Raw genomic sequence first — 23,331 nt, forward strand, 5'->3', positions numbered from 1 at the left:
GAGCATTATTGGGGCAGAGTCAGAGATTGGTTATGGACTCTGCCATCTGAGACATCATGGCTGGTACTTACAGATTAGCCCTCAGAGCTGGCTGGCAGCCATGATCTTTGCAGAAGGCCAAAGAATAAAAACAGTGATATGAGTGACGCGAATGGAAACCGAGAAGCCTGGCTGGGCCTGATGACTGAGGACTGTTTTTCCCCAGTGAGCAGCCTATTCAAAATGCGTGCTCCTCTCTCAGCAGCACTGTTTTGGGGCCAAGGAGCTCCCTCTTCTAGGTCTGGTTAGTCAAATAGTCCCCTGCTGCAGCAGATGCAGAGGGAATTCCAGACAGGACCACGTAAAGCAACTCAGACTTGGCAGTAAGCATCTTTCCTGTTGGGTGATGAAGTTCTTTATCAAATTCCATTTTATCTTTCCGAGTTTTTTCAGTCATTTTGCATTTCCTTTTGTTTTAGCAGTGATGTGGCTGCCATTTGCAGCTACGTTTGCGCATTTCTGTTCACAAGCTCTGTTCTCTGGTTCTTCTTTCCATAGTACCGTGTATTCACTTGATCTTTCTCCTTCCAGAGTCTTCAGAAACCTTGGAACATATAGAATACAGGGCATCTGGGGTTTTATGTGCCTTTTTAGCATGTGGTATATCAAACTCTAAAACCTAGTCAAAACAGTAGTATTGGCAGCACACAGCTTTTACAGAGTTCATGGATTTAAGTATCATTAAGAATTAATAAAATCTCTTGTTGTGATTATACTTTTCCTGGTTTCTGAGTGTTAATGTGCAAACCTAAGTGTTTTTAGGCAATATCTGTGGAGCACTGTGTACCAAGAGTAAGATTTCTCATGGAGGTTACATATTTTCTCAAAATTACACTTGTCCAGGACTCGCGTGGTCCCCACGGGACACTCCTGAATGTGTCTCATCTCCTTAGTGGTCTCCTTGTCACTCCACAGAGCTTCCTGTAACTCTCAGATGTTCAGGATCTTGCCCTCACTTCATTACTAATTAAATTCATTTTCACAAAGTCTTAAATTAATTATTTGAGGTAAAATTACTGAAATATGTACCATGTTACAAGATCTTTTTTTAACTCTAGGTAATTAAATGTAAGAGTTATCATTGTTCATCTTTATTAGTGTTGGAAAGAAATGACTGATGGGAAATTAAAGACTTTGACTACTTAAATATGTAGGATATATTCTATCCTAAGGTTAAGTTGAAAGGTTTCAAGGTGCTTAGTGCATCAACAATGTCTTCTCATTGTTTTGCATTCTAGCATGTGTGCCTAACTTGGAACAGGTTAGGAAACTTGCTAAGCTCTCTTTCAACCAGGGCAACTGGGGTCCAACTCAGTGTTCATTCATTGTTTCAAAATCATTTTCATTTTATGAGTGTTCATGTCACTTTTCTTTTTCTCATGAGACCAACACAAATAAAAATGATCATGTGAAGCTTGATTTCTTTTTTGTGAAGTTTATTTAATTCTTAATTATTGGTAATAACTTAGTTTTCATGTAATGAATACAGCCTTGAGCATTTATAATCACCAAGAACAGGGACCTTCGTGTTGTATAAATATTTTACTCTATTGGATTATTAAATGTTTTGTTAATTGGCTGATCCACATTTCTATTCAAAGAGCATCTTTAGATAAATGAAGCTTTTAATTAACCCCCTCAGGAAAACTGTTGGTGAACACACTGTGCCTTTTGCCGTAAAGTTCTTGAAATATCTTGGAGAAATATTAAAAAGTAAACCTGTAGAAAAGAAGATTAGACCTGGGTGCAGAAACCCATAACTCATCTTCTCCCTCAGGAGTAACTGACTTAGAACAAAGAAACATGATGTGTTTTTGCTCTCTGTTCTACTGGGAAGGTAGCTGTTTAACTTCTATTATCCTAAAGCTGATAACTTTTACCAACTCAAACTAACATGAAAGAGCAGATCCACTTTCAAATGTTCCCTGTTGCCACTGCTTCCATGTCTGGGTGTGGTGAGCTAATAGCTGGCTTGTTCCCTCCAGCTCTCGGGTGGCCGGCGTCCGTGAGATGCTGGGATGCATTCGGAGGCGAGTGGATCATCTGACCGAACAATGTTCTGCGCACAAGGAGCTTGCTCTTAAGAAACAACAATTGGCAGCATCAGTGGAGGGCTGCCTAAGGAAGGTAGTTTCATAAAATGAGTGTAAACGTCTGATTTGCTGATTCTAGATGGGATGACAGTTGCAGTAAGTAGGTGGGTGGAGAGTGGCTTCCCTTATGTTCCATATCAAGTCTGATGATTGAATCAGACAGAGCTGTAATTCACCATTACTCATCAATTATCCCTGTTCCAAGTTGTCAAAAATAGATATCCAGGGGCTGGTGCCTTGGCTCACTTGGTTGGTCCTCCGCCTGCGGTGCTAGCATCCCACGTGGGCACCGGATTCTAGTCCCGGTCGGGGCACTGGATTCTGTCCCGGTTGCTCCTCTTCCAGTCCATCTCTCTGCTGTGGCCAGGGAGGGCAGTGGAGGATGGCCCAGGTACTTGGGCCCCTGCACCGCATGGGAGACCATGAGGAAGTGCCTGGCTCCTGGCTTCGGATTGGCATAGCTCCAGTCGTGGCATCCATTTGGGGGTGAACCAACGGAAGGAAGACCTTTCTCTCTCTCTCTCTCTCTCTCTAACTCTGTCAAATAAAAAGAAAATAGATATCCAATGCTATCTTCCCACTCTGGCCTGAACATATTCCATAAATACAAAGGCAGTCCCCCTTTTGTACAGCACTGGGTTGACTGGATCAAGTATGAATTGGAAAAAGACCCGTGATTGGATGGTTCTGAGCATGTTCCCAAATATGTACAAGTCTTAGTTAACATATACCCTACAACATGAGAACCATAGCTGGATGGAAAAATGGAAAAATAGATACCAAATTGCTAAGTTTTAGGTTTTTCTAAGAATACATTGACACTGTCCTGTTTGTTTAACTAGACTGGTGCAAGGGACGTGGTGAGTCTGCATGAAAGCATGCATGTGCAGACCCTCTCTGCAAGGGGAGTGCACTGATGTGGCAGAATTTTATTTCCTATTTTCTTTTTGCTTTCTAGAGATGTATTTATTTATTTGAAAGGCAGAGAGAAAGAGACAGAGAGAGAGAGAGAGAGAGAATGAGAATATGAATCATTCATTCTCTGGTTCATTCCCCAAATGACCGCAACAGCTGGGGTTGGGCCAGGTTGAAGCCAGGAGCCAGGAGCTTCATCTGGGTCTCCCATGGTGGTACAGGGACACAAGCACTTGGACCATCTTCTGCTTTCCCAGGTGCATTAGCAGGGAGCTGGATCAGAAGGGAATTTTCCGGGAATCAAACCAGCACTCATATGGGATACTGGCATAGCAGGTGGCAGCTTAACCTGCTATGCCACGATGATGCCCTGTATTTCCTATTTTCAAAAAAAAAAAAAAAACCAGAGACTACCGAACAGAAGTTTACTTATCTGTAGACAGGACATATGGTAAACATTAGTAATATTTCGGTGACACTGATGCTGATGAACCTTGCTTCAAGGACTGGGTCTTGACAAAACTTCTAAAGGTTTATTTATTTATTATTTTTAAAGATTCATTTTATTTGTTTAAAGACAGAGTTACAGAGAACGAGAGAGGGAGAGACATAGAGATTTTCCATCCACTGGTTCACTCCCCAAATGGCTGCAATGGCCAGGCGAAAGCCAGGAGCCAGAAAATTCATCTGGGTATCCTACATGGGTGTAGGGACCCAAGCACTTGGACCATCCTCTGCTGCTTTCCGAGGCACACTAGCAGGGAGCTGGATCAGAAGTGGAGCAGCTGAGACTTGAACCAGCACCCATATAGGATGCTGGCATTGCAAGAAGTGGTTTAACCCACTGTACCACAATGCCAGCCCTGAGATCTGTTTATTTTTTTTTTTCAAAATTTATTTGATTTATTTGAAAGGCAGAGTGACAAAGAGAGGGAGAGGCAAAAAGAGGTCTTGAATCTCCTGGTTCATTCCCTTCAATGTCTCCAATAGCCAGGCATAGGCCTGATCAAAGCCAGGAGCCACACTTTATCTGGGTCTCACATGTGGATGGCAGGAAGCCTAATGTGTGGACCATCACCTGCTGCCTCCCAGGTGCAGTAGCAGGAAACTGGATCAGAAGCAGACGTTGCTGGTATTGAAACCAGACACTCTAACCGGCGCCGCGGCTCACTAGGCTAATCCTCCACCTAGCGGCGCTGGCACACCGGGTTCTAGTCCCGGTCGGGGCACCGGATTCTGTCCCGGTTGCCCCTCTTCCAGGCCAGCTCTCTGCTGTGGCCAGGGAGTGCAGTGGAGGATGGCCCAAGTGCTTGGGCCCTGCACCCCATGGGAGACCAAGAGAAGTACCTGGCTCCTGCCATTAAATCAGCGCAGCGCGCTGGCCGCGGCGTCCATTAGAGGGTGAACCAACGGCAAAGGAAGACCTTTCTCTCTGTCTCTCTCTCTCACTGTCCACTCTGCCTGTCAAAAAAATTAAAAAAAATAAAAATAAAAAAAATAAGAAACCAGACACTCTGATAATGGGACTTGGGTGTCCCAAGCATCCGCTTGACCATCTGCTCCACAACACCCACCCCTCAACTTTTCCATGACATTTTCATTTGACACAATGCACTTGCATGCCTAAACTCATCAGTAGAATCACAGACATCACAGGGGAGGGCATTACATAAGAATGCCTCTCTCTAAATTGCTTCCCTACCTCTTATTTATTTGGAAAATCGGAAATTTGAGTCTTGGTCTCTTGAGACTCCAAGGATGGCGGCTGGGGTAGTGTCACATTCCCTAGAGCTTGAGACTGCAGCGAATTTGGTGGTGGTGGAAAGCACAGTAGGAACTCAAACAGTTGTTGCTTCTTGTCTTACTGCCAATTCAGAGCCAGTCTGTCTGTGGAGTATGAACTCCAGCTAGAACTTGAAGGGAGTAACTTGAATGGAACAGAACCCTTCATGGGTCTCTTTGTCCATTATTTATGTACACGGAGGACCAAGTCATAGTCTCCAAATCAATTAAATACCCAAGACTGCCCTGTGTTTTTCTATCTCATGTTCAGGGTTTGATGCTTCCCCAGATTCCCTCAGTCCTAATTATAGCCATGCACAGAGTGTCCACATACCCAAGCTCTGGACTTCTGCTTCAAAATGTGCCTGCAAATTGGGTTGCTATTAAAATATGAAATTCTGAAACATTTAAAAGGATTTTATGTTAAAATTAAGGTTATAATAAGAATAATGGGAATATATGGAGTGATTTTTCTGTACATATGCATATACATACGCAAATACATATATACTAAGACTGTAACATACTCTTTATTCCTACAGGTAGAAATGTCACTTCAGAAAATGAGTCCAGTACTTTCCAATGCAATGGATATTGGTTCCAGCCTTTCTGAATCTGAAAAGATTTTGAATAAATATCTGGAACTAAATACCCAAATAAAGGTGAATAAAATGAGAATTATTATTATGGTCATGATTTTGTTAATGTGATTCTTAAAACATTTCATAGCTATAGACCTTAATCCTTGCTCCTTTGAAGGTTGCAATTCCAAATGAAGACATAACAAATAATGATTCACAAACTCATGCTTATGTGTGTCTAAATTATATGTACATTTTTGGGGAATTTAAGCTCACAAAGATTCAGGTTATTAACTGCTCATTGGCTTCTGTTCCTTTACTGAGTGTTAGCAAGTCCTTTTTGGGGTGCCAAACAGAGGCAGGAAGAGTGTGCGTCTTGGAATCTGATTTTGGCAAGAGTTGTTACAAGAGAAAATCACCAGAAGCACCTTCTATTGTTGCAAGATTCGGGGAGGCAAATAAAAATACAGCCTTGCTTGCACGCCTGCTATTTGGTGACAGAAAGTGCTGCCCCTCCCCACCCACCTCCAGCACCTTCCCTCACTCCCTTCCACCCCTTTCATGGGACCTAGGCTCAAAGAGGCCTGCCAGCAGCTCCTAACCTGCACAGAAGTCCCTGGCTGGCCCAGCAGAGTTCCAGAGATATCAAGGGTCCTTCCCTCTTGCCCAGGCGGGCAGAAGGAGCCCTTTTATTCTGTTTTTCAGAACAAGAGCCTCCTTTGCAGACAATGCCCCCGGAAAACTCACATACACACCGAATATTTTAAGATGATATTTTAAAAATTCATTATTTAAAATACTTACAATGGAAATCTGAACTTCATTTCATTTTTTTGTTTGTTCGATTTTAAAATGTTAGAAGCAGGGAGGAGATGGCATGGAGTGAAAGGCTCCACTCCTCTTCTTCCCACAGTGCTGTCATGCAGCAGGGCTTATAAACTGAAATTACCTGCTCTCAGTGGAGTACTTGGGAAGCATATTAAACACAAGGAGAGAAGCAACCCTTCCTGGCTTCAAATGAGAGTGATGCTGTTTCTCTTTAGTTTTTGCTTGATGAGTAGCTTAGTTGCATGCAAGTTTTACGTGGCTCTTTCTGTGGCGATTATCTCGTCATGTGCTGCTTGCCAGTGGGGTTTCTCCCTCTGACAAAGGCATCCTTAGGTGGTTCTGTCGTGTGTGAACACCACACAGTGTACTTATATGAATGTGGATGGTGCAGGCCAATCATTCAGCGTATCCTCTTGATAGGATCAAGAGACACCATCAACACAAGATGTGTGAGACTCCTGCCAAGTGTTAACAGGTCACCTGTTTCACAGTAAACCTTTTTTTTTTTTATAAGTGGAAGGAGCTACTCTAAAGCAATGATGCAAACTATAGTATAGCAAATGCATAAGCCAGCAGTGTATTGTCATCAGGTGTGACGGGGTGCACAGCATTGTACGTGCTATACTCGTTCGCAATTAGCAGCACAGTAGGCTTGCTTCCACCAGCATCGTGCAACAGGTGAGTAGCTAATGTGCTGTGCTACACACAGAGATGCCTGTGATGACACTAGGCAAAAAGAATTTTCAGCTCCATTATCATCTTAGAGGACCACAGTCACATACGCAGGCTGTTGCTGATGGACAGGGTGTTATGTGGTACGTGCTTGTAGCTATGAAAGGTCTGCAGTGTCCACTCATCTGTCTGGTCAGTGGTTAGCATTCACTAACAGAACCTGCACTTAGGAGAGCAGCCCTAAGCAGGTCAGATTCAGTGAGTCTTCAAATTGTCCATGTCTCATAGGGAACCTTTTCCTTATACATGTTTCTAAAGCCTGCTGGGCAGAGACTTAAGTTAAGATTGAATAATTAATATGTCAGTTTTTGCAAATTAAAATGAATAGACAAGCATTTTCAGTTTGTCATGTCTTGTAAAACAAAATTAGTTTAAGAATTTGCTACGGCTGGCGCCGTGGCTCACTAGGCTAATCCTCCACCTAGCGGCGCCGGCACACCGGGTTCTAGTCCCGGTCGGGGTGCCGGATTCTGTCCCGGTTGCCCCTCTTCCAGGCAAGCTCTCTGCTGTGGCCAGGGAGTGCAGTGGAGGATGGCCCAAGTGCTTGGGCCCTGCACCCCACGGGAGACCAAGAGAAGCACCTGGCTCCGCCGGCCGCGGCGGCCAATGGAGGGTGAACCAATGGCAAAGGAGGACCTTTCTCTCTGTCTCTCTCTCTCACTGTCCACTCTGCCTGTAAAAAAAAAAAAAAAAGAATTTGCTAGAGCTATTGGTAAATTCCATAAAGCAAGTCTCAAGTATCATTATTTAAATTATTTAAAATATCCCTGCTATTTGTTTCACATCCTTTCATACCAAACTACTTTTCTTCTATTTGGGACACAGAAAATTGAATGATCTAAATAAGTATAGCAGATAGAGCAGGAAAAAACAGTAATAATTTCAGGTGGTTTCTATTTTGAAGTGACTTCTTTCTTTTCACAGTCTTAAATTGTGCCTTTGTTTTATTAAGGAGATTCTTAGTACAAGTTCAATTAATAATCCTGAAAGATGGAGGTGAGTAAGGGTAATGAAATATGAATGTTCACGATTCGTCTGTCAGTGTCTGACCTCTGGTGCTTTGCTTTCTTAGGAGACATCACATGAATTAGAAGCAGCTGTAAAAATGATGACAGAGAAAAATGAATTTGAACCCAACGAAGTAGCATCACTTTCTTCTAAAGCTAAATGCCTAGAGGGAGAATTAAACTTACTTAGCAAAAGCATTGGCTCCAGGTCTCAAGTCCTGCAAACTTACGTGACATTTCTGAAGTCATCAGAGGAGGTACAGTAGCATGTGTTGACCTTCAGCAAGGTGGCCTCTGCCTGTAGTGCTCTATGGGGCCATAAGTTCTGCTCCAGGGTCAGTTCCATTTTCTCTATCCCTGTGCACCTACTCTGTTATAAGGCATTTGTTCTTTAGGGTACCATACGTGGCTCAGAGGGTCAGTTGCTTTAGTAATGAATAATACAAATATGTGTGTGTAGGTAGATGTATGCACAAATAAAGAGATTGTACTGGAACACTTCTTATGATGTACTACAAATATTTATAACATCTTAAACCTAGACTGTGATCATCTGAAAACAGTCATTTATAAGCCATGAGTCTGTCTGAATAGCTAGGCAGTTAATGTGGTTCATTTAAGATACACAGATTTGATAATTACAGGTCGTTAGGTTTAGTTTATCATTTGTCTTGTATGGTGTCTGCTAACATTGCTTCTCGGGGCTTCTTCTGAGGTCTTCTTTGATGGGCTTCTACTAGAGGATTCCATCTCTCAAAGGTCACAGTTTCTTGAAGCTGGCAGGAATAAAAGAAAAGTTCTCTGGACCTACCCCATTTAACCCTGGTCTCAAATCACCCTTGCAAATGCAGATCAGTCTCCTGTTGAGGGAGTTTGGGTGCTGGTTTAGTGGCGTTAGAGCCAGCAAGGACCACTCAGGGAGAAGTTAACCTCCGTTTCTCACCTCCACCCCTGCAACACCCTCCCCCTTACTTCCCACCACCACCATCCTGCCTCTGTACATCTCCTCTGTCTGATCTTGTTTAAAATATTCCAAATTCGTGCCACGCTGGGGGAAGCCCACCCACCACCCTTGGACATCTCAGGTAACCACTGACTCTCTTTTCAATCTTCACTTGACCACTGGTCATGTCTGACTTCGTTTTAGTTCTTGACCCTCAATTCTAACAGTTCTAAAGAGAGATTACAATGGACGAAGTTTTCCTGTGGATGGAGAGTTTTCTTCAGGACCTGAGCTGGTAGAAAAGCTGCAGAGTGCTTCCTTTCTACGTGTACATCCGCACAAGTGTGCCTTCTGGGACCTGCATCAGCATGCATTCCCATGGCCCACTCTGACCCCTGGGGCTGGGGCTTTACCTTGGTAAACACCGTGCACTCCAAAGAGTCTCATGTCCTCCAGCTTCCCTGCTTTCACTAAATCCACTTTCCTTCCGTCTGTCTAAATGCGGTGGTGCTCCCAGGCCGGGAGTCCCCTCCTTCTGCTGGCATTCCCCTTCCCCCAGCAGCTCATGGTTTCTCATTTCCACTCCGCCCCCCTGCCTTTCTCCTGCTCACCCTGCCAACTCCCGGTAGTCAGTCAGCCCAACCCTCTGCTTACTCAGCTTCTCTTTCCAAGCCCCAGACTCTGCTGTGGAGAATGACACCACTGTGCTGGCTGGCGCTGCTGCAGTGCGTGGGTCTCTGCCTCAGCTGGTGCCCCATATGGTCTCTAAGTAGCTGGATTTGTTAGTGATCCTCGAGCATCTTACCCAGTCTCCATCCCTGCATCTCAGCCAATGTCCCTTACTCCTACAGCACCGGGGAAATGTGGCCGTTGAGTCTAACTGCCTTGACTTCCTTCTACCTCCAAACCGATCGATACATCCGTGCATCCTCCGCGGGCTCCAGTAAAGTGAAGTCTGTGCGCCTGCCCACACGCATCACAAACCAGCCCCTCCCTGTCTACGCTTCCCTCCTCTGGGATTTAGTTCCAGCAGCTATCCTCTAATTGTTCAGATTTGCCTTTTTCATGGCTGCTTTGCCCTTGGTCTGTGGTGTTGTCGTAATGGCCTTGCCCTCACCAGGGCTACCCCTTTGTTATTTTTCTTCCCTTTTCATTGGACATTCCTTTCCTCTGCCTGCTCATCCTCCCAAGTTCTCGGCCCACCACAGCTCGCCGTCTTTGGACTCTTCCATGTAGGACCTCTTCACTCCACTGCAAATGTTCTTACTGAGAAATGGAACGCTGACTCTTCAGTCTTCATCTTGCTTACTCGCTCTGCAGTTTTTAATTTAGCCTACTCACCCACCATAACCCCTTTGGCTTTTCCTAGCAAACAAATTTAATGAGGTATAATTTAGATGGTATAAAAATTGCTTACTTTACAGTACAGTTTTTAATATATTTATGGAAACATGCTGCCATCCTAATACCGATTTAATATATGTCCATCACCCCCCAAAAGAATCCTGGTTCCCATTTGGAGTCTATGGCTTCAAACTCCCAGCCTCAGACAAGCAATAATTTACTTTGAAGGTCTGTGGATTTGCCCCTTTTTGATTATTTCACATAAGAGGAATCCTCCTAATTCCTTCTTCAGTTCCTTTTCCTTTATCCTAATTCTTTTCTCTCTTTATTGTTGAAGTGTGATGGAGAATAGATCTTGTCTGTGCCCTCCCTTATGTGCATTTTAGCCACTTTCCTGATAAAAAAAAAATCAAACCCCCATCCACCAGTAACCCAAAAATGGCTTCTCAATCCAAACTCTCCTGAGCTCCAAACCAAAATTTTTAATTATTTGTATATCCTGTAGGCTCCTCAAACTCAACACAATGAAGCCAGCGTCTTTTCCTTAAACAGACATGCTTTCCTTCTGTATTTCGCCATTGGGTTAAGTTCTATGCAGATGTAAGTTCAGAAATTCAGTGTAGATGATCTGGTGTCTCTTCCAATTGGTCCCTCAGTGAACATTTATTTTGTCCCAGGACCTGTACTTTTCACCCTTGATTTCATCTACTCCATTTATTTATTTATTTGGAAGGTACTGGGGGAGGGAGGTACCTTCTCTCTTCCAGTCGCTTCCCAAATGGTTGAAGCAGTCTAGGCTGGGTCAGGCTTTAGCCAGGAGGCTGGAACTCCATTTGGATCTGCCACATGAGTGAAAGGAATTCAAGTACTTGAGCCTTTGTCCACTGCTTCCCAGGCACTTTACCAGGGAGCTGAACCACAGGCAGAGTAGCCAGGACTTGAATCGACATGCTAAAAGGGGATGTGGGTATCCCAAGCAGAGGCTTAATCCACTGTACCACATCACCAGTCCTTCATTTAATCTTTATTTTTTTTAAAGAATTATTTTATTTATTTGAAAGATCGAGTTACAGAGAGGTAGAGACAGAGAGAGAGAGAGAGAGAGGTCTTCCATTCCGCTGGTTCATTCCCCAAATGACCACAATGGCCAGAGCTGGGCTGACCTGAAGCCAGGAGCCAGGAGCTTCTTCCAGGTCTCCTACGTGGGTGCAGGGGCCCAAGGACTTGGGCCATCTTCCACTGCTTTCCCAGGCCATAGTGGAGAGCTGGATGGGAAGAGGAGCAGCTGGAACATGAACCGGTGCCTATATGGGTGCCGGCGCTGCAGGTTGGGGCTTTAACTCACTGCGCCACAGCGCCAGTCCCTCATTTAATCTTTAGACCTTATTTCATGTAATATTTTCCCCATTTTACAACTGAGGGAAACTGATGCTCTGAGAATTTAGGCACATAAGATCAAACAGCTAATAACCATCAATGCAGAAGTTTAATGACCAGTTCCCTCCTTTTTGTTTTTTCTCATTTTATCTAATGAGCAAACCTGAACAACTTCTGAACTTCCTTACCTCTGTGTTTGCACAGAGGTCATTGTCTCTGACCTTATTTAGTCAAGACATCTTCTGCCTGTTTGCCACCTATAATTCTCCCCTTCACTGCCCTTCTTGTGGCAAACAAAAGGATAATTTTAATGCAAATCTTTCATGTTACCTCCTGAAATTCAGATAATTCTGTAAATGTAATTAGTGAGACAACCTGCAAGAAACTTGTACCATAAATGGATAAAATGTTAAAGTTTATCATTGCCTCATTTAAAAATAGACTAGTCTATATTCAAGTGAGTTCCTGTAATGGCATCATTCTCATTTGCATTTTTTAAAAGTAGATACATTCTTTTTTTAAAGATTTATTTATTTACTTATTTATTTGAAAGTCAGAATTACACACAGAGAGAGGAGAGGCAGAGAGAGAGGGAGGTCTTCCATCCGATGGCTCACTCCTCACTTGGCAGCAACGGCCGGAACCAGGAGTTTGCACCCCTCATTTGCATTTAAGGAAGCTTTTCAAACAGTAGGAAAGGAAGAATGAATTAAAGTTTATGTTTTTCTTAAAGTTTCAAGAATTGCACGTAACTGCCTGCCTGTCACATTGACACTCCAGCCTGTAGTACATGGCCCTGTTGAAGCCCTGATGGCTGTCATGCTGATTCCGACTCATTGTGGTAGCTGTCAGTTTTTTTAGACTAATGACCCTGTGTCACAGTCGTGTTAACTGCAGTAGAAAGCATACTGAAGCCTGCTGACCAACTTTAATCCCACACATTATCCTTGTAACTTTTTTTCCTGCCACTCAGCCTGTGCACCTGAACTTCACCCACAGAACAGTCATTTCTGGTCCTCGGAACCAGCCAGTGTTTTCACACTTGTGCTTTCACACTGTTACTCCTGCCATCTGGAATCCTCTTCAGCTCCCTCTCACAAGGACAGTTCTTCAAGACTCAGAACAAATGTCACTTCCTTTGGGAAGTCCTTCCCCACTCACTCCATGTAGAGTTGGTGGTCTCTCCACAGTGTGCCCATAACATTGTGTGCATACTTATCTTTCTGTTATACTAGCTTCTTATGTTTCATTTTCTTACGGAACCACCGTTGGCTTCTTGGGGAAAAAAGTGATTCGTTCTTTTTTTCCTTAAAACTTTACTATTTATTAGAGAGGGAGAGAATTCCCATCTACTGCATCAACTGGAGTTGGGCTGAGTGGAAGCTGGGAACTAGAAACTCAATCCAAGTCTCCCACGTAGGTGGCAGTGACCTAATTTGTTGCACTTCCACCATTGCCTCCCAGGGTTTGAATGAGCAGGAAGCTGGAGCCAGGGATTGAACATGGCTACCAATCTGAATTGCAGACATCATTATTAGTATTTTAACCACTAGACCAAACATCCATTCCATGAATAATTCATGCTAGGGGATTTTACAAGGCTCCATGGAGGAGGTGGCATTTTAACTAATTCATGAAGGATAAATAGGAGAAGAAAACTGAGGAATGGTCATCCTGGTTTGGAGAGAACAAGCATTAGCAAAACAGAGGCCTGAATAACTGGAGTATGGAAATGAGACCAGAACTGTTTCTGAAAGTGGTTTGTAGGCTCTCCTATTAAGTTTATCTAAATTAAGAATGATATTACAATTTTGAAAGTATGGTGACTGACTATTGCTGGAAATGTCTTACTCTGTTTAGAGTGCTTTTGGCCATTAAGAACTCTTTGAGTCTTGTTCTATCAGCCATTGAATATTATTCAAACTGCATAACCATTTTTGAGAAATGATTTTTACTATTTCTACATCATCCAATTATGTGTTAATGTAAGGTTTTACTGACTTATTTGATTTTATTTTAAATCCTTGAGCAGAGTTAATATACTCTAGTAGTACTTGCATTGAGTAGAATGGGAGAAATGAGAATTCTAAGTAGGGAAAGTAATATATCTTAGGTTAGCTCATGGAGGCAGTTTAATAGTATTACTTATGAAGAAAATTATTAAATATTTGTATCCTTTTATGGTTTATCACTTATTAGAAATAAATTATGGGCCAGAACCGCAGCTTACTAAGCTAATCCTCCGCCTAGCGGCGCCGGCACACCGGGTTCTAGTCCCAGTCGGGCGCCAGATTCTGTCCCGGTTGCCCCTCTTCCAGGCCAGCTCTCTGTTGTGGCCAGGGAGTGCAGTGGAGGATGGCCCAAGTACTTGGGCCCTGCACCCTATGGGACACCAGGATAAGTACCTGGCTCCTGCCATCAGATCAGCGTGGTGCGCTGGCCGCAGCGTGCTGGCCGTGTCGGCCATTGGAGGGTGAACTAATGGCAAAGGAAGACCTTTCTCTCTGTCTCTCTCTGTCACTGTCCACTCTGCCTGTCAAAAAAAAAAAAAAAAAAGAAAGAAATTATGATATACAAATTGCAAGTAATCTTTCACTGACATGCTTCTTTCTGAATTATATTCTCTGATTTTGTAAAATAAAATTTGTAAACCATTGGACAATATGGAAATCCATGCATAATTTTTTCAATAATATTCATTTTCATGAACTTTTGAAGATCCCCATTATGCTTGAATGTAAAAAAAAATTCTGTATACACAGGCATACCTTTGAGTTCCATTTTCCATGAAGTTTTTGAAGTACCCTCATATGTGTCTTTCTTCTGAATGATAAAACTCAGCTTTGGTCTTTGACATAAATTGTCCCAAATTACAAAACATAATATATAAACATGATCTGGGCTATAATAAGTTGTTCTTATGAGTAATACACTTCTCAGCTCAGTTTTCGAACAGTGATAGTCCTGTCAACAATCTAAATAGATTTTCATGGCTTTTCAGTCACTTGACAATATTCAATAATTAAAGAATTCTGAAAATGTAATTTTGAATTAATTTTGTGCAGGTCTATTTATTGGTATCTAGTGTTCTTTTTTCTTTAAAAATATTTTTAAGTGTTTTAAACTCTCATTTTATTCTCCTTTTTTAGGTAGAGGTGCATTTTCAGAGCCTAAAGGAGTTTTATCAAAATGAAATCTCTCAGAAGGAAGATGAGGACGTTAACACCACGAACTGGTCTGAGAAGCAGTGGCATCTATTTTTAAAGAAGAGTTTTTTCACCCAAGACCTAGGGCTTGAGGTCCTGAATTTAATAAATATGGTGAGAATGACTTTCAATGAGTCACACCTTCTGTGAGGATTACCTATCAAAGTCAAAGTTATAAATTCAGAAAGTCAACTCTCTTGATCAGCAGCTGGCTTAAGAAGCTCTTTTTAGCTTTATTCAACCTAGCCCAGTTGTTAAGACCAGCTTTTATATGCTGACTTGTTCCTAAAGTCCTTGTTGGTTTATAATATGAAGGCTATTTGCACTGTTAAGAAGAAAGAGCAGCCATGATCCAATTGCAAAAGTGTTATTATTGCACAGAGTCCTTGAAGTTCACCTTAAAGTTCCGAGTTGAAAGCATCCAGCAAGTTCCTTGGAAAATTTCAGTGGCTTAAGGCAACTTCTAGCATGAATCTTTATTTTGAAGAACTTCTTAACTAGAGTTGATGCTTTTATGGCGAAGCTTTATTGCATGTAGAAAGATATCCTAAACTTAAATTGTCCTGATTAGTTATTTATAAAATATCCTAGAATCCTTATATCCCCTGACACATGTAAAATTATCCCATAAAATTCTTGAAAGATGGTTAATCTGCTTTCTTGCAATACCTCAAGAATCTTCCTAATGAAGCCGCTCATTTCATTATTGGAAAATGCCAGCTGCTAGAAAAGATTTTTATGTTCAGTAAAGCCATCTTCTCATCTGGTCCTAACACTCTGAAGCTCTCTGAGGACATGAAGATATTCTGTTTTGACTTCTCTTATGCAGAAAATGCCTTCCAACATTCAAAAAAGTTTCTGTGTCTAGTAAGTCTTTTCAGCAACTGAACACACACACATCCTTTCTGTTATTTATCAGCTAGCCTAATTTCTGTCTCCATCCTGATTCCCCCTCCTGGAATTTTCCATGGTTTGTGAAAATAATTTATAAAATGTAGCCAAAAAATAAAGCACCACAATAAACTGAACATAATTCTTCACTAATGAGAACTAAGATTATACTAACTCTTTCTATAAAGCTCTTTAAAAATATTTGAAAGGCAGATTAGAGAGAGAGAGAGAGATTGATTGATTGATTGATTGATTCCTGCCACTGGTGCACTCCACAAATGACTTCAATGGCTGGGGCAGGTTAGCCTGAAGCCAGGAGCCTGGAACTCTATCCTGGTCTCCCATATGGGTGGCAGGAGTCCAAGTACAGGATTAAGATCTTAAGTCTTCTCAGACACATTAACAGGGAGCTGGATCAAAAGTGGAACAGCCGGGTCTCCAATTGACACTCCGAATGGGATGTTGGCATCAAGAGCTCTGACTTAACCCACTGTGCCATAATGCCAGCCTCAGATTATGCTAACATTTTTAGCAATAATTTCACTTAGCTGTCGCTCCCCCTCTTCATGGAGGAACGACACTAAACCCTGCCTAGGCTTCATATCCGAGTCACGGCACCATTATGTCGCTCCCCGTCTTCGTGGAGGAACGACACAGGACCCTGCGCTGTTCTTTTGTCTGCTTGGCCCTCCCCGGGTTTGCTGCTGGTTCTTCCTGGGTTGGCTACCGTCCCTTCCACCTCCGTGGAAGGGCGGTTCCCCCTGCCACATTCCCCACTTCTGCGGGGGAGCGGCGCACCGCCGGCCGGCTCTCTCGGGGGCTGCACAGGTGTTCCTCTTAGATGTTCCCCTTAGATGTTCCTGGTGCATGCCGTCTCTCTCCTCCTTTATAGTCCTCTTCCGCCAATCCCAACTCGGCTGCCCACACGCCGAGTACGCTGCTCTCCTCCAATCAGGAGCAGGATCAGCTCCTGGAGGTCATCACTCAAGTTGGCAAGAGGCAGCTGCGTAGAAGCTGTTTTCTTCTCTCCCAGCGCCATATTGTGGGAGAGCAGATGCATAGAATAAGTCTTAATTCCAGTAACTCAGTCCAGTCCGGGTTGCTCCCCACACTTAGCTGGTTCATAGTAAAGTTATGACTGTATGGAACTCATGTAACTGTTTTATTGCCACTTCTTCTAAGCCAGGTCTCTCCCATATCACGTGAGTGTCAGATATTCACCTTTTTTTTTTTATACAGTGTGTCTTTATTGTTACTTAATTTTGTTTTGTTAATCTTCACCCATGACTCCATTTTCTTAAACTGATTTGGGTTAGTTTTTTCCTCAAACTCTCCTGGGCTTAATTCTGTAGCTTTGACAAGTAGGCCCTCTGTGGCTGCAATTATTTTCTCAGTAAAACTGCCTAATGGAGAGATTGATATTCCAATGCATGAAGCAATCTACTGAGTAACCAGTTTGTTAAACAGTCATGTATGCTCCCAATAGTAATTTAATTCAACCACCACTTAATAATCTTTTAAAGTCTAAAATGGGAAGCTTTTTCAAATAAACTGCTCAATGGATATTCCACCTACCTCGAAGCCTACAATTACATAAATGTTTTCGGCATGAGTCAGGTTGACTGCTAGTGATCAAAGCAATCTTTCCAAAAATGCCTACAAAGTGCTTAATAAGTGATAAACTTATTATACTCGTTTTCAACATGAAATTAACCAATGTGTAAATTGTATAATCCATCCTTTCTTCCCTTGTGAAAATCATTGGAAAAGCATTTTCCTTATTCTAATTTTTCTGTCCCTTCTGGTGTGTGTGTATTTTAAAAAATAACTGATATTTGCAGTTTTCTTGGTATCTGGGAGGTGACTAATCTTTCTGGAGACTGAATTCATTTGGAAGAGTTAGATTCTAACTATCCTTATTTCTTTTGAGCTATAATTATCTCTTTATCTTCTTTGTTTTGATTTTTGTTATTTGAAGACCACTCTTAAGCACAGTGCACGTTAAACGGTTCTAATTTATCTGATTCTATTCTTAAGCATCAGATAAAATTTGTTAAGCAATGTACCTATGTTTACATATTAGATGGTTTATTTTCAAAAATCACATTATTTTTCATTTTAGAACATTTAGAACATATATCTTGATCTATCATTTACAATCTAACTCTAACATTCTTATTTAAGAATTTCTTCTATCACTTGATTGTATAATTTCTAATTTTATAAGAGGATTCAAGTCTGTGAAACTGCATTTTTTGGTCTATCCTTTTTATTACTATATTTCTGAAATTTTATTTTTCAGTTCTGAAATTTCCAGTTGGCTGTTTCTTCATTAGCTTTAAGCTATTGCAGAAATTCTTTCTTTTCTCTCCTACACCTTGGCTATACTTTCTTGAGCCATATTTACTTCTGGGTGTTTTAAAGTGCTTGTCAGCCCACTCCATCACCTGGACAAGGAGCTGCTTCTATTGTCTACCTGTTCTCATGGTTTCTAGTTGCATGAGAAGCAATAATAATAATAATTATTATTATTATTCCAAAAGGCAGGACCAGTGACTATTATCAAATGCCAAGGCATTACGTAGATAAAAACTGTGGAGGCCTAGATGGTGCTATCTTCTAGAAAGGGGCACCCTTCTTCCTCCAGGGAGGCTCTGGCGGGAGATAAGTTAATCCAACCAGCAGCTGGCAGAGTTGGGACTTCAGTGTGGTCCTGACTAGGCTCAGTCTACTCTGTCCACCTCCATCTCTGTCTTCATCTGGGAGCTTGCTGCTTCCTCTTATGCCTCTGCCTCTGACAGGTCCCAAACTCAGAGCTTGGTTGTAGGAGACAAATGCAAAACTCCACTGTGTGTTTCAGAGATTTTTTGCTTAGTATTTTTAATCCATTGCTCCATGTAGCCCCAGAGTGTTGGCTCCTATGTCCTTAGAAGATCATCCGTCTGCCAGAAGATCTGTTGTTTTCTGTTTCAGAAGAGCCTCCTGTCAGTGCACTGCATTGGGAAGTGCCCTGGGGAAAGTGGTGATCGGGGAGCTCACAGGTTCTTCCCTCCCCGCAGTCTTGGCCTCTCTAGTGCTTGCATAGCCAGCTCTCTGCAGCCTCCAAATGGATGCTTTTAGCATTTGCCCAGCTTCTCTAGTTGCTCTAAGCACAAGCACTGCTCTGTCACAGCTATTCCATCCTCCCTAGAAGTCCTTTATTACTTTATTTAGAATATTTAAGATTATACAATACAATGTTCACTTTTTAAATATCTGTAACAGGAACCCCTTGCAAATCATATTCTGGGCCGGCGCCGTGGCTCATTAGGCTAATCCTCTGCCTTGCGGCGCCGGCACACCGGGTTCTAGTCCCTGTTGAGGCGCTGGATTCTGTCCCGGTTGCCCCTCTTCCAGGCCAGCTCTCTGCTGTGGCCAGGGAGTGCAGTGGAGGATGGCCCACGTCCTTGGGCCCTGCACCCCATGGGAGACCAGGAGAAGCACCTGGCTCCTGGCTCCTGCCATCGGATCAGCGCGGTGCACCGGCCGCAGCGCACTGGCGGCGGCGGCCATTGGAGGGTGAACCAACGGCAAAGGAAGACCTTTCTCTCTGTCTCTCTCTCTTACTGTCCACTCTGCCTATCAAAAAAAATATATCATATTCTGTATATACATCAAAATAAGTATAGGGCTCTAAGAACTGTGTTTATTTATTATTATGCTTTGGTAGTCCTTTAGCTTGATATCAAAACATGATTATCTTTACTGAAGGTCATTACCATAGTCACATGATAAATTTGTCCTTATGGACAAAAATTAAAGCCCACAAAATAGTTAGTTTTGTTGGTTTAGTGACATTCTGAGATGTGAAGTTGTTGGCAAAGCAAGTAAAGCACATTTTTATTCTCCGCATGTCTTTTGGACCATTAGATTTTTGAACAAACATTATGTGGAAACGCAGTAACCAGTTTGGTTGTTTGGAGGGAAGGGGCCAGCTGGCATATGCAGTTGAGTGTTCTCTTGATTAGGTTGCCACAGCTCCTATTTTCAAGCTTGAAATTTGAAATTTTTTCATTTCATTTAAAAATCATCAAAATCATTGATTCTGGGTATAATTCTGGCAGACATCTTGGTAAAGCGACAGTTTATTAACTTACAGTGGTGAATACTGAATGTTGTTTGCTATACAGACTTTGTGTTGTCGAGGTATCTGGAAACACATCAGAAGACCTTTCATTGTGCATCATTCTATATGGAAAATGGATAGTTTAGTGGCCCATTTAGATTGGCTCCTGGCAACATTTCCCATGCCCTATACAGAACTAAATGAATATTGTGTTTACTAACTAAACCTCCAGCAAATTATTTAATCTTCCTAAGTGGCCAACACACTTAAGTTTGCCAAACACATGATCACTTTTCTTAGAGTCTTCTGGCTAGACATTGACAAATCCTACCACTGCTGTCCCTTTTCTAGATCTTGTGCAGACCACCATACCCTTCCAGTTGTGGTTGTCATTGACATACTGCAATTTCCAAGTTTATATTGTTGTTTAATATGATATATTAGAAATATGTATTTTGTTAATAGTTTCTTAATACATGAAAGATTTCTTACATTTATTTAAACATAGATTAAAAAGTATAATTTGGGGTGGGTCCTGCTATAGTTATTATCTTTCATAATTCATTGGATCTTACTAATCATAATTATGGAATATATAATTTTATTACTAGCTTCCATCATTTAGGACCTGCAATTTTACATTTTTGTGCAATGAGTAACTACTTTGTAATGTCTAGAATTCAATAGAAATGTAAATGTGCAATAATGTCTAAAATAATTTAAAAATAAATTATCCAACATCTAAAATATCCTGTTATGAACTTATGACTGTCATCAGCTGTCATTATAATTATAGAAATCCATTAGAAATTTGAGGATTTATTGAGAAAGGCTACTATGAAAGTAAAAAGTTCGTTGTTTTGGCAAATAAAAGTCTTGTGCATTTTTTAATGTTTAATTGGACATAAAACATTGGTTCCATTCTTTACCATTCTGTCCTTTTGCCGCCAGTAGAATTTTCCTTTTTTAAAACCATTGTTTAAAGGTTTTCGAACTGATCAGCCAGAACATATGAAAGTTGAGACGTAAAGTCCTGAATTTAGCTATTGTGCTTCTGGTACATGGCAGAGTTATGAATACAGAGAAACAGACAATATTTCAGTCATCATAAAATGGAGGAGATTGAGGCAGTGCAAGGAAAATATAAAGTAACTGTAATATACAAAATACTTGAAGTTTAAAGGAAAAAAACACTTCCAGAACAATTGGTTTCTGCCTGTTCCTTATACATATTCTACTGGGTGTGTTAAAAGGTGGAAACTACTTCAAAATTCATGCATAAACCAAGAAATCTTCACTCCAAACTTTCTGGATCCTAGAGCTCATTAAATCACCTTCCAACCACAGGATATAGCCATACCCTACATGACAACTCAACCACAACTCCGGCCCTAACCCAGGATCTGATGTCCCCGTACAGAATGTAGGTTCTGAGAGTCTAACTCTGCCTCTGCACAAGGAATTCAGACATTGTTGGGTAGCAGAACAGTGCTCTGCTTTGGATATGATGAACTGTTTGCCTTCTAAAACAGTTATATGAAAAATTATTGTGCTGATTGGGAAGAAAAGTCATTGTGTGAATTATTAATTTTACAGGCAAAGGAGAATGAGATATTCAATGTGAAGCATGAAGTGAACATTATAGAGAACACCATGGAAAACCAGAAAGCAGCAAGGGAAGAACTTAGTCACTGTCGGATGGCCTGGCAACGGAAATCCACTGAAAGCAAGCCTTTGAAACAGCAGTGGGCAATATTTAAAGACAAGCTTAAAAGGGTAAGGGTTGTTGGGCATCATTTTATATACTTACATCTCTTGACCAATTGTATGTCTTCTTCTAAGTAGTGTCAATACAGGTCTTCCGCCTACTTTTCATTGTATTTGTTTTCCTTGCTATTCAGTTGCAGTCCTTATAAGATCATTTTTTAAAGATTTATTTAGTTTGAAAGTTAGAATTAGAGAGAGGGAGAGACAGCAGAGAGATCTTCCATCCACTGGTTCACTTCCCACATGGCCAAAATGGCCATTGCTGGGCAAGGCCAAAGTCAGGAGCCAGGAGCTTCTTTTGTGTCTCCACCTGTGTGGCAATTTCCAAACATTAGCATTGTGCTGGATTGAAAGTGTAGCAGCCGGGACACCAACAGTGCCCATGTGGGATGCCAGCATTGCAGGCTGTGGCTTTACCTGCTGTGCCACAGCATTGGGCCCCAGTCCTTTTAAATTCATATCCACAAAATCTTTACCCGGGCTAATGTCCCGAAGCACTGTTTTCTTCTGCTAGTTTCATATCTGACATTTAAGACTCTCATCCATAATGCCAGTACTGCATGATCTCACTCCTGAACCTGAAAAAGTTGATCTCATAGAAGTTGAGAGAGTGATTACCAGGTGCTGTGAGGGTAGGGAGTCAGAGGACGTGAGGAGAGGTTGGTCAACAGATATAATGTCACAGTTAAACAGGAGGAATAAGTTCTAATGTTTTATTGAGGAGTAGGGTGGCTAGAGTTAACAAGAATGCATTGCATATCTCAAAATAGCTAAAGTGAAGATTTTAAATGTACTTAACATAAAGAGATGATAAAATGTATGGTAATCCATATTGCTGATTTGATCATTATATAATATAAACATGAAACATCACATTGTGTCCCATAAATATGTACACTTATGTGTCAAAAATAGTTAAGACAACACTGTAAGGGAATATACAGTGGAATGTTATTTGTCCTTCAAAAAGAATGAAATTCTGATGCTTGCTGCATGAGTGAATCTTGAAACACTATGCTAAGTAAAATTAGTTAGACCCAGAGGGAAAATATGATGTGATTCTCCTAAAATGAGGCTCCTGTAGTCAAATTCATAGAGACCGAGAGCAGAATAGACATTACCAGGGATTGGAGGATGGAAGCAATGTGGAGTTACTGTCTAACAGGTACAGAGTTTCTGTTGCAGTTGATAAGAAAGTTCCTGAAATAGATAATGATGATGGTTCCCAATAATATGAATGTATCAATGCCACTGAATCTCATAATAACAGGTATTTATTATGTACATTTAAAATAGTAAAAAATTTATATATATTTATTTATAATTAAAAACAGGAAAGGTACGGGGAACCAAGGGCCTGTGCTTTTATTCTCGGGCAGGTTTAGTGCCATGAACTTCCTGCAGGTTGTGAACATTTTCATGGGGGTTGCATGCTGGATGACCCTCACTGTCATCATTGTCGGAGAGAGGGAGGGCAAGCAAAGGAAACGCATGCATAACTACCCAATGTTTATTCCAGACTGCACACAACTTAAAACTTCTCGAGGAAGTACTTATGCCCGTGTCTGCACTTGACCTTGGAGGGAGCCTCCAGACCATTCTAGATCTACGTCAAAAATGGAATGAAATGAAGCCTCAGTTCCAGGTAGACAGAAAATAATTGATGGACTTGGGTGAATGGTGAAAGCATAAAGCTGTGCAGTTTACTTAATTTAACAGAC

At 41.6% G+C, this 23,331-nt stretch overlaps 1 protein-coding gene and 1 long non-coding RNA gene across 6 annotated transcripts in view; one reads left to right on the forward strand and one right to left on the reverse strand.

The window, feature by feature from the left end:
* CCDC141 (coiled-coil domain containing 141) overlaps positions 1-23,331 on the forward strand; it is a 202,846-nt gene that overhangs the window by 141,071 nt on the left and 38,444 nt on the right. For 4 of the 5 annotated variants that reach the window (XM_070070578.1, XM_070070581.1, XM_070070583.1 and 1 more), the window contains 6 exons: positions 2,025-2,166; positions 5,372-5,491; positions 8,043-8,234; positions 14,791-14,961; positions 21,440-21,619; positions 23,130-23,255. In XM_070070578.1, coding sequence (XP_069926679.1) covers positions 2,025-2,166; positions 5,372-5,491; positions 8,043-8,234; positions 14,791-14,961; positions 21,440-21,619; positions 23,130-23,255 — 931 coding nt within the window. The remainder of the gene's footprint in view (positions 1-2,024; positions 2,167-5,371; positions 5,492-8,042; positions 8,235-14,790; positions 14,962-21,439; positions 21,620-23,129; positions 23,256-23,331) is intronic. The other variant, XM_070070582.1, reaches the window with a different exon arrangement.
* LOC138848971 (uncharacterized) lies at positions 8,608-9,801 on the reverse strand. Its single transcript, XR_011387218.1, has 2 exons — positions 9,726-9,801; positions 8,608-8,753 (listed from the first exon to the last, which is right to left on the reverse strand). It is a non-coding gene; the product is annotated as an uncharacterized lncRNA (long non-coding RNA).

Source organism: Oryctolagus cuniculus, chromosome 3 (assembly GCF_964237555.1).
Source record: "Oryctolagus cuniculus chromosome 3, mOryCun1.1, whole genome shotgun sequence".
In the NCBI taxonomy this organism is placed as follows: Eukaryota; Metazoa; Chordata; class Mammalia; order Lagomorpha; family Leporidae; genus Oryctolagus; species Oryctolagus cuniculus.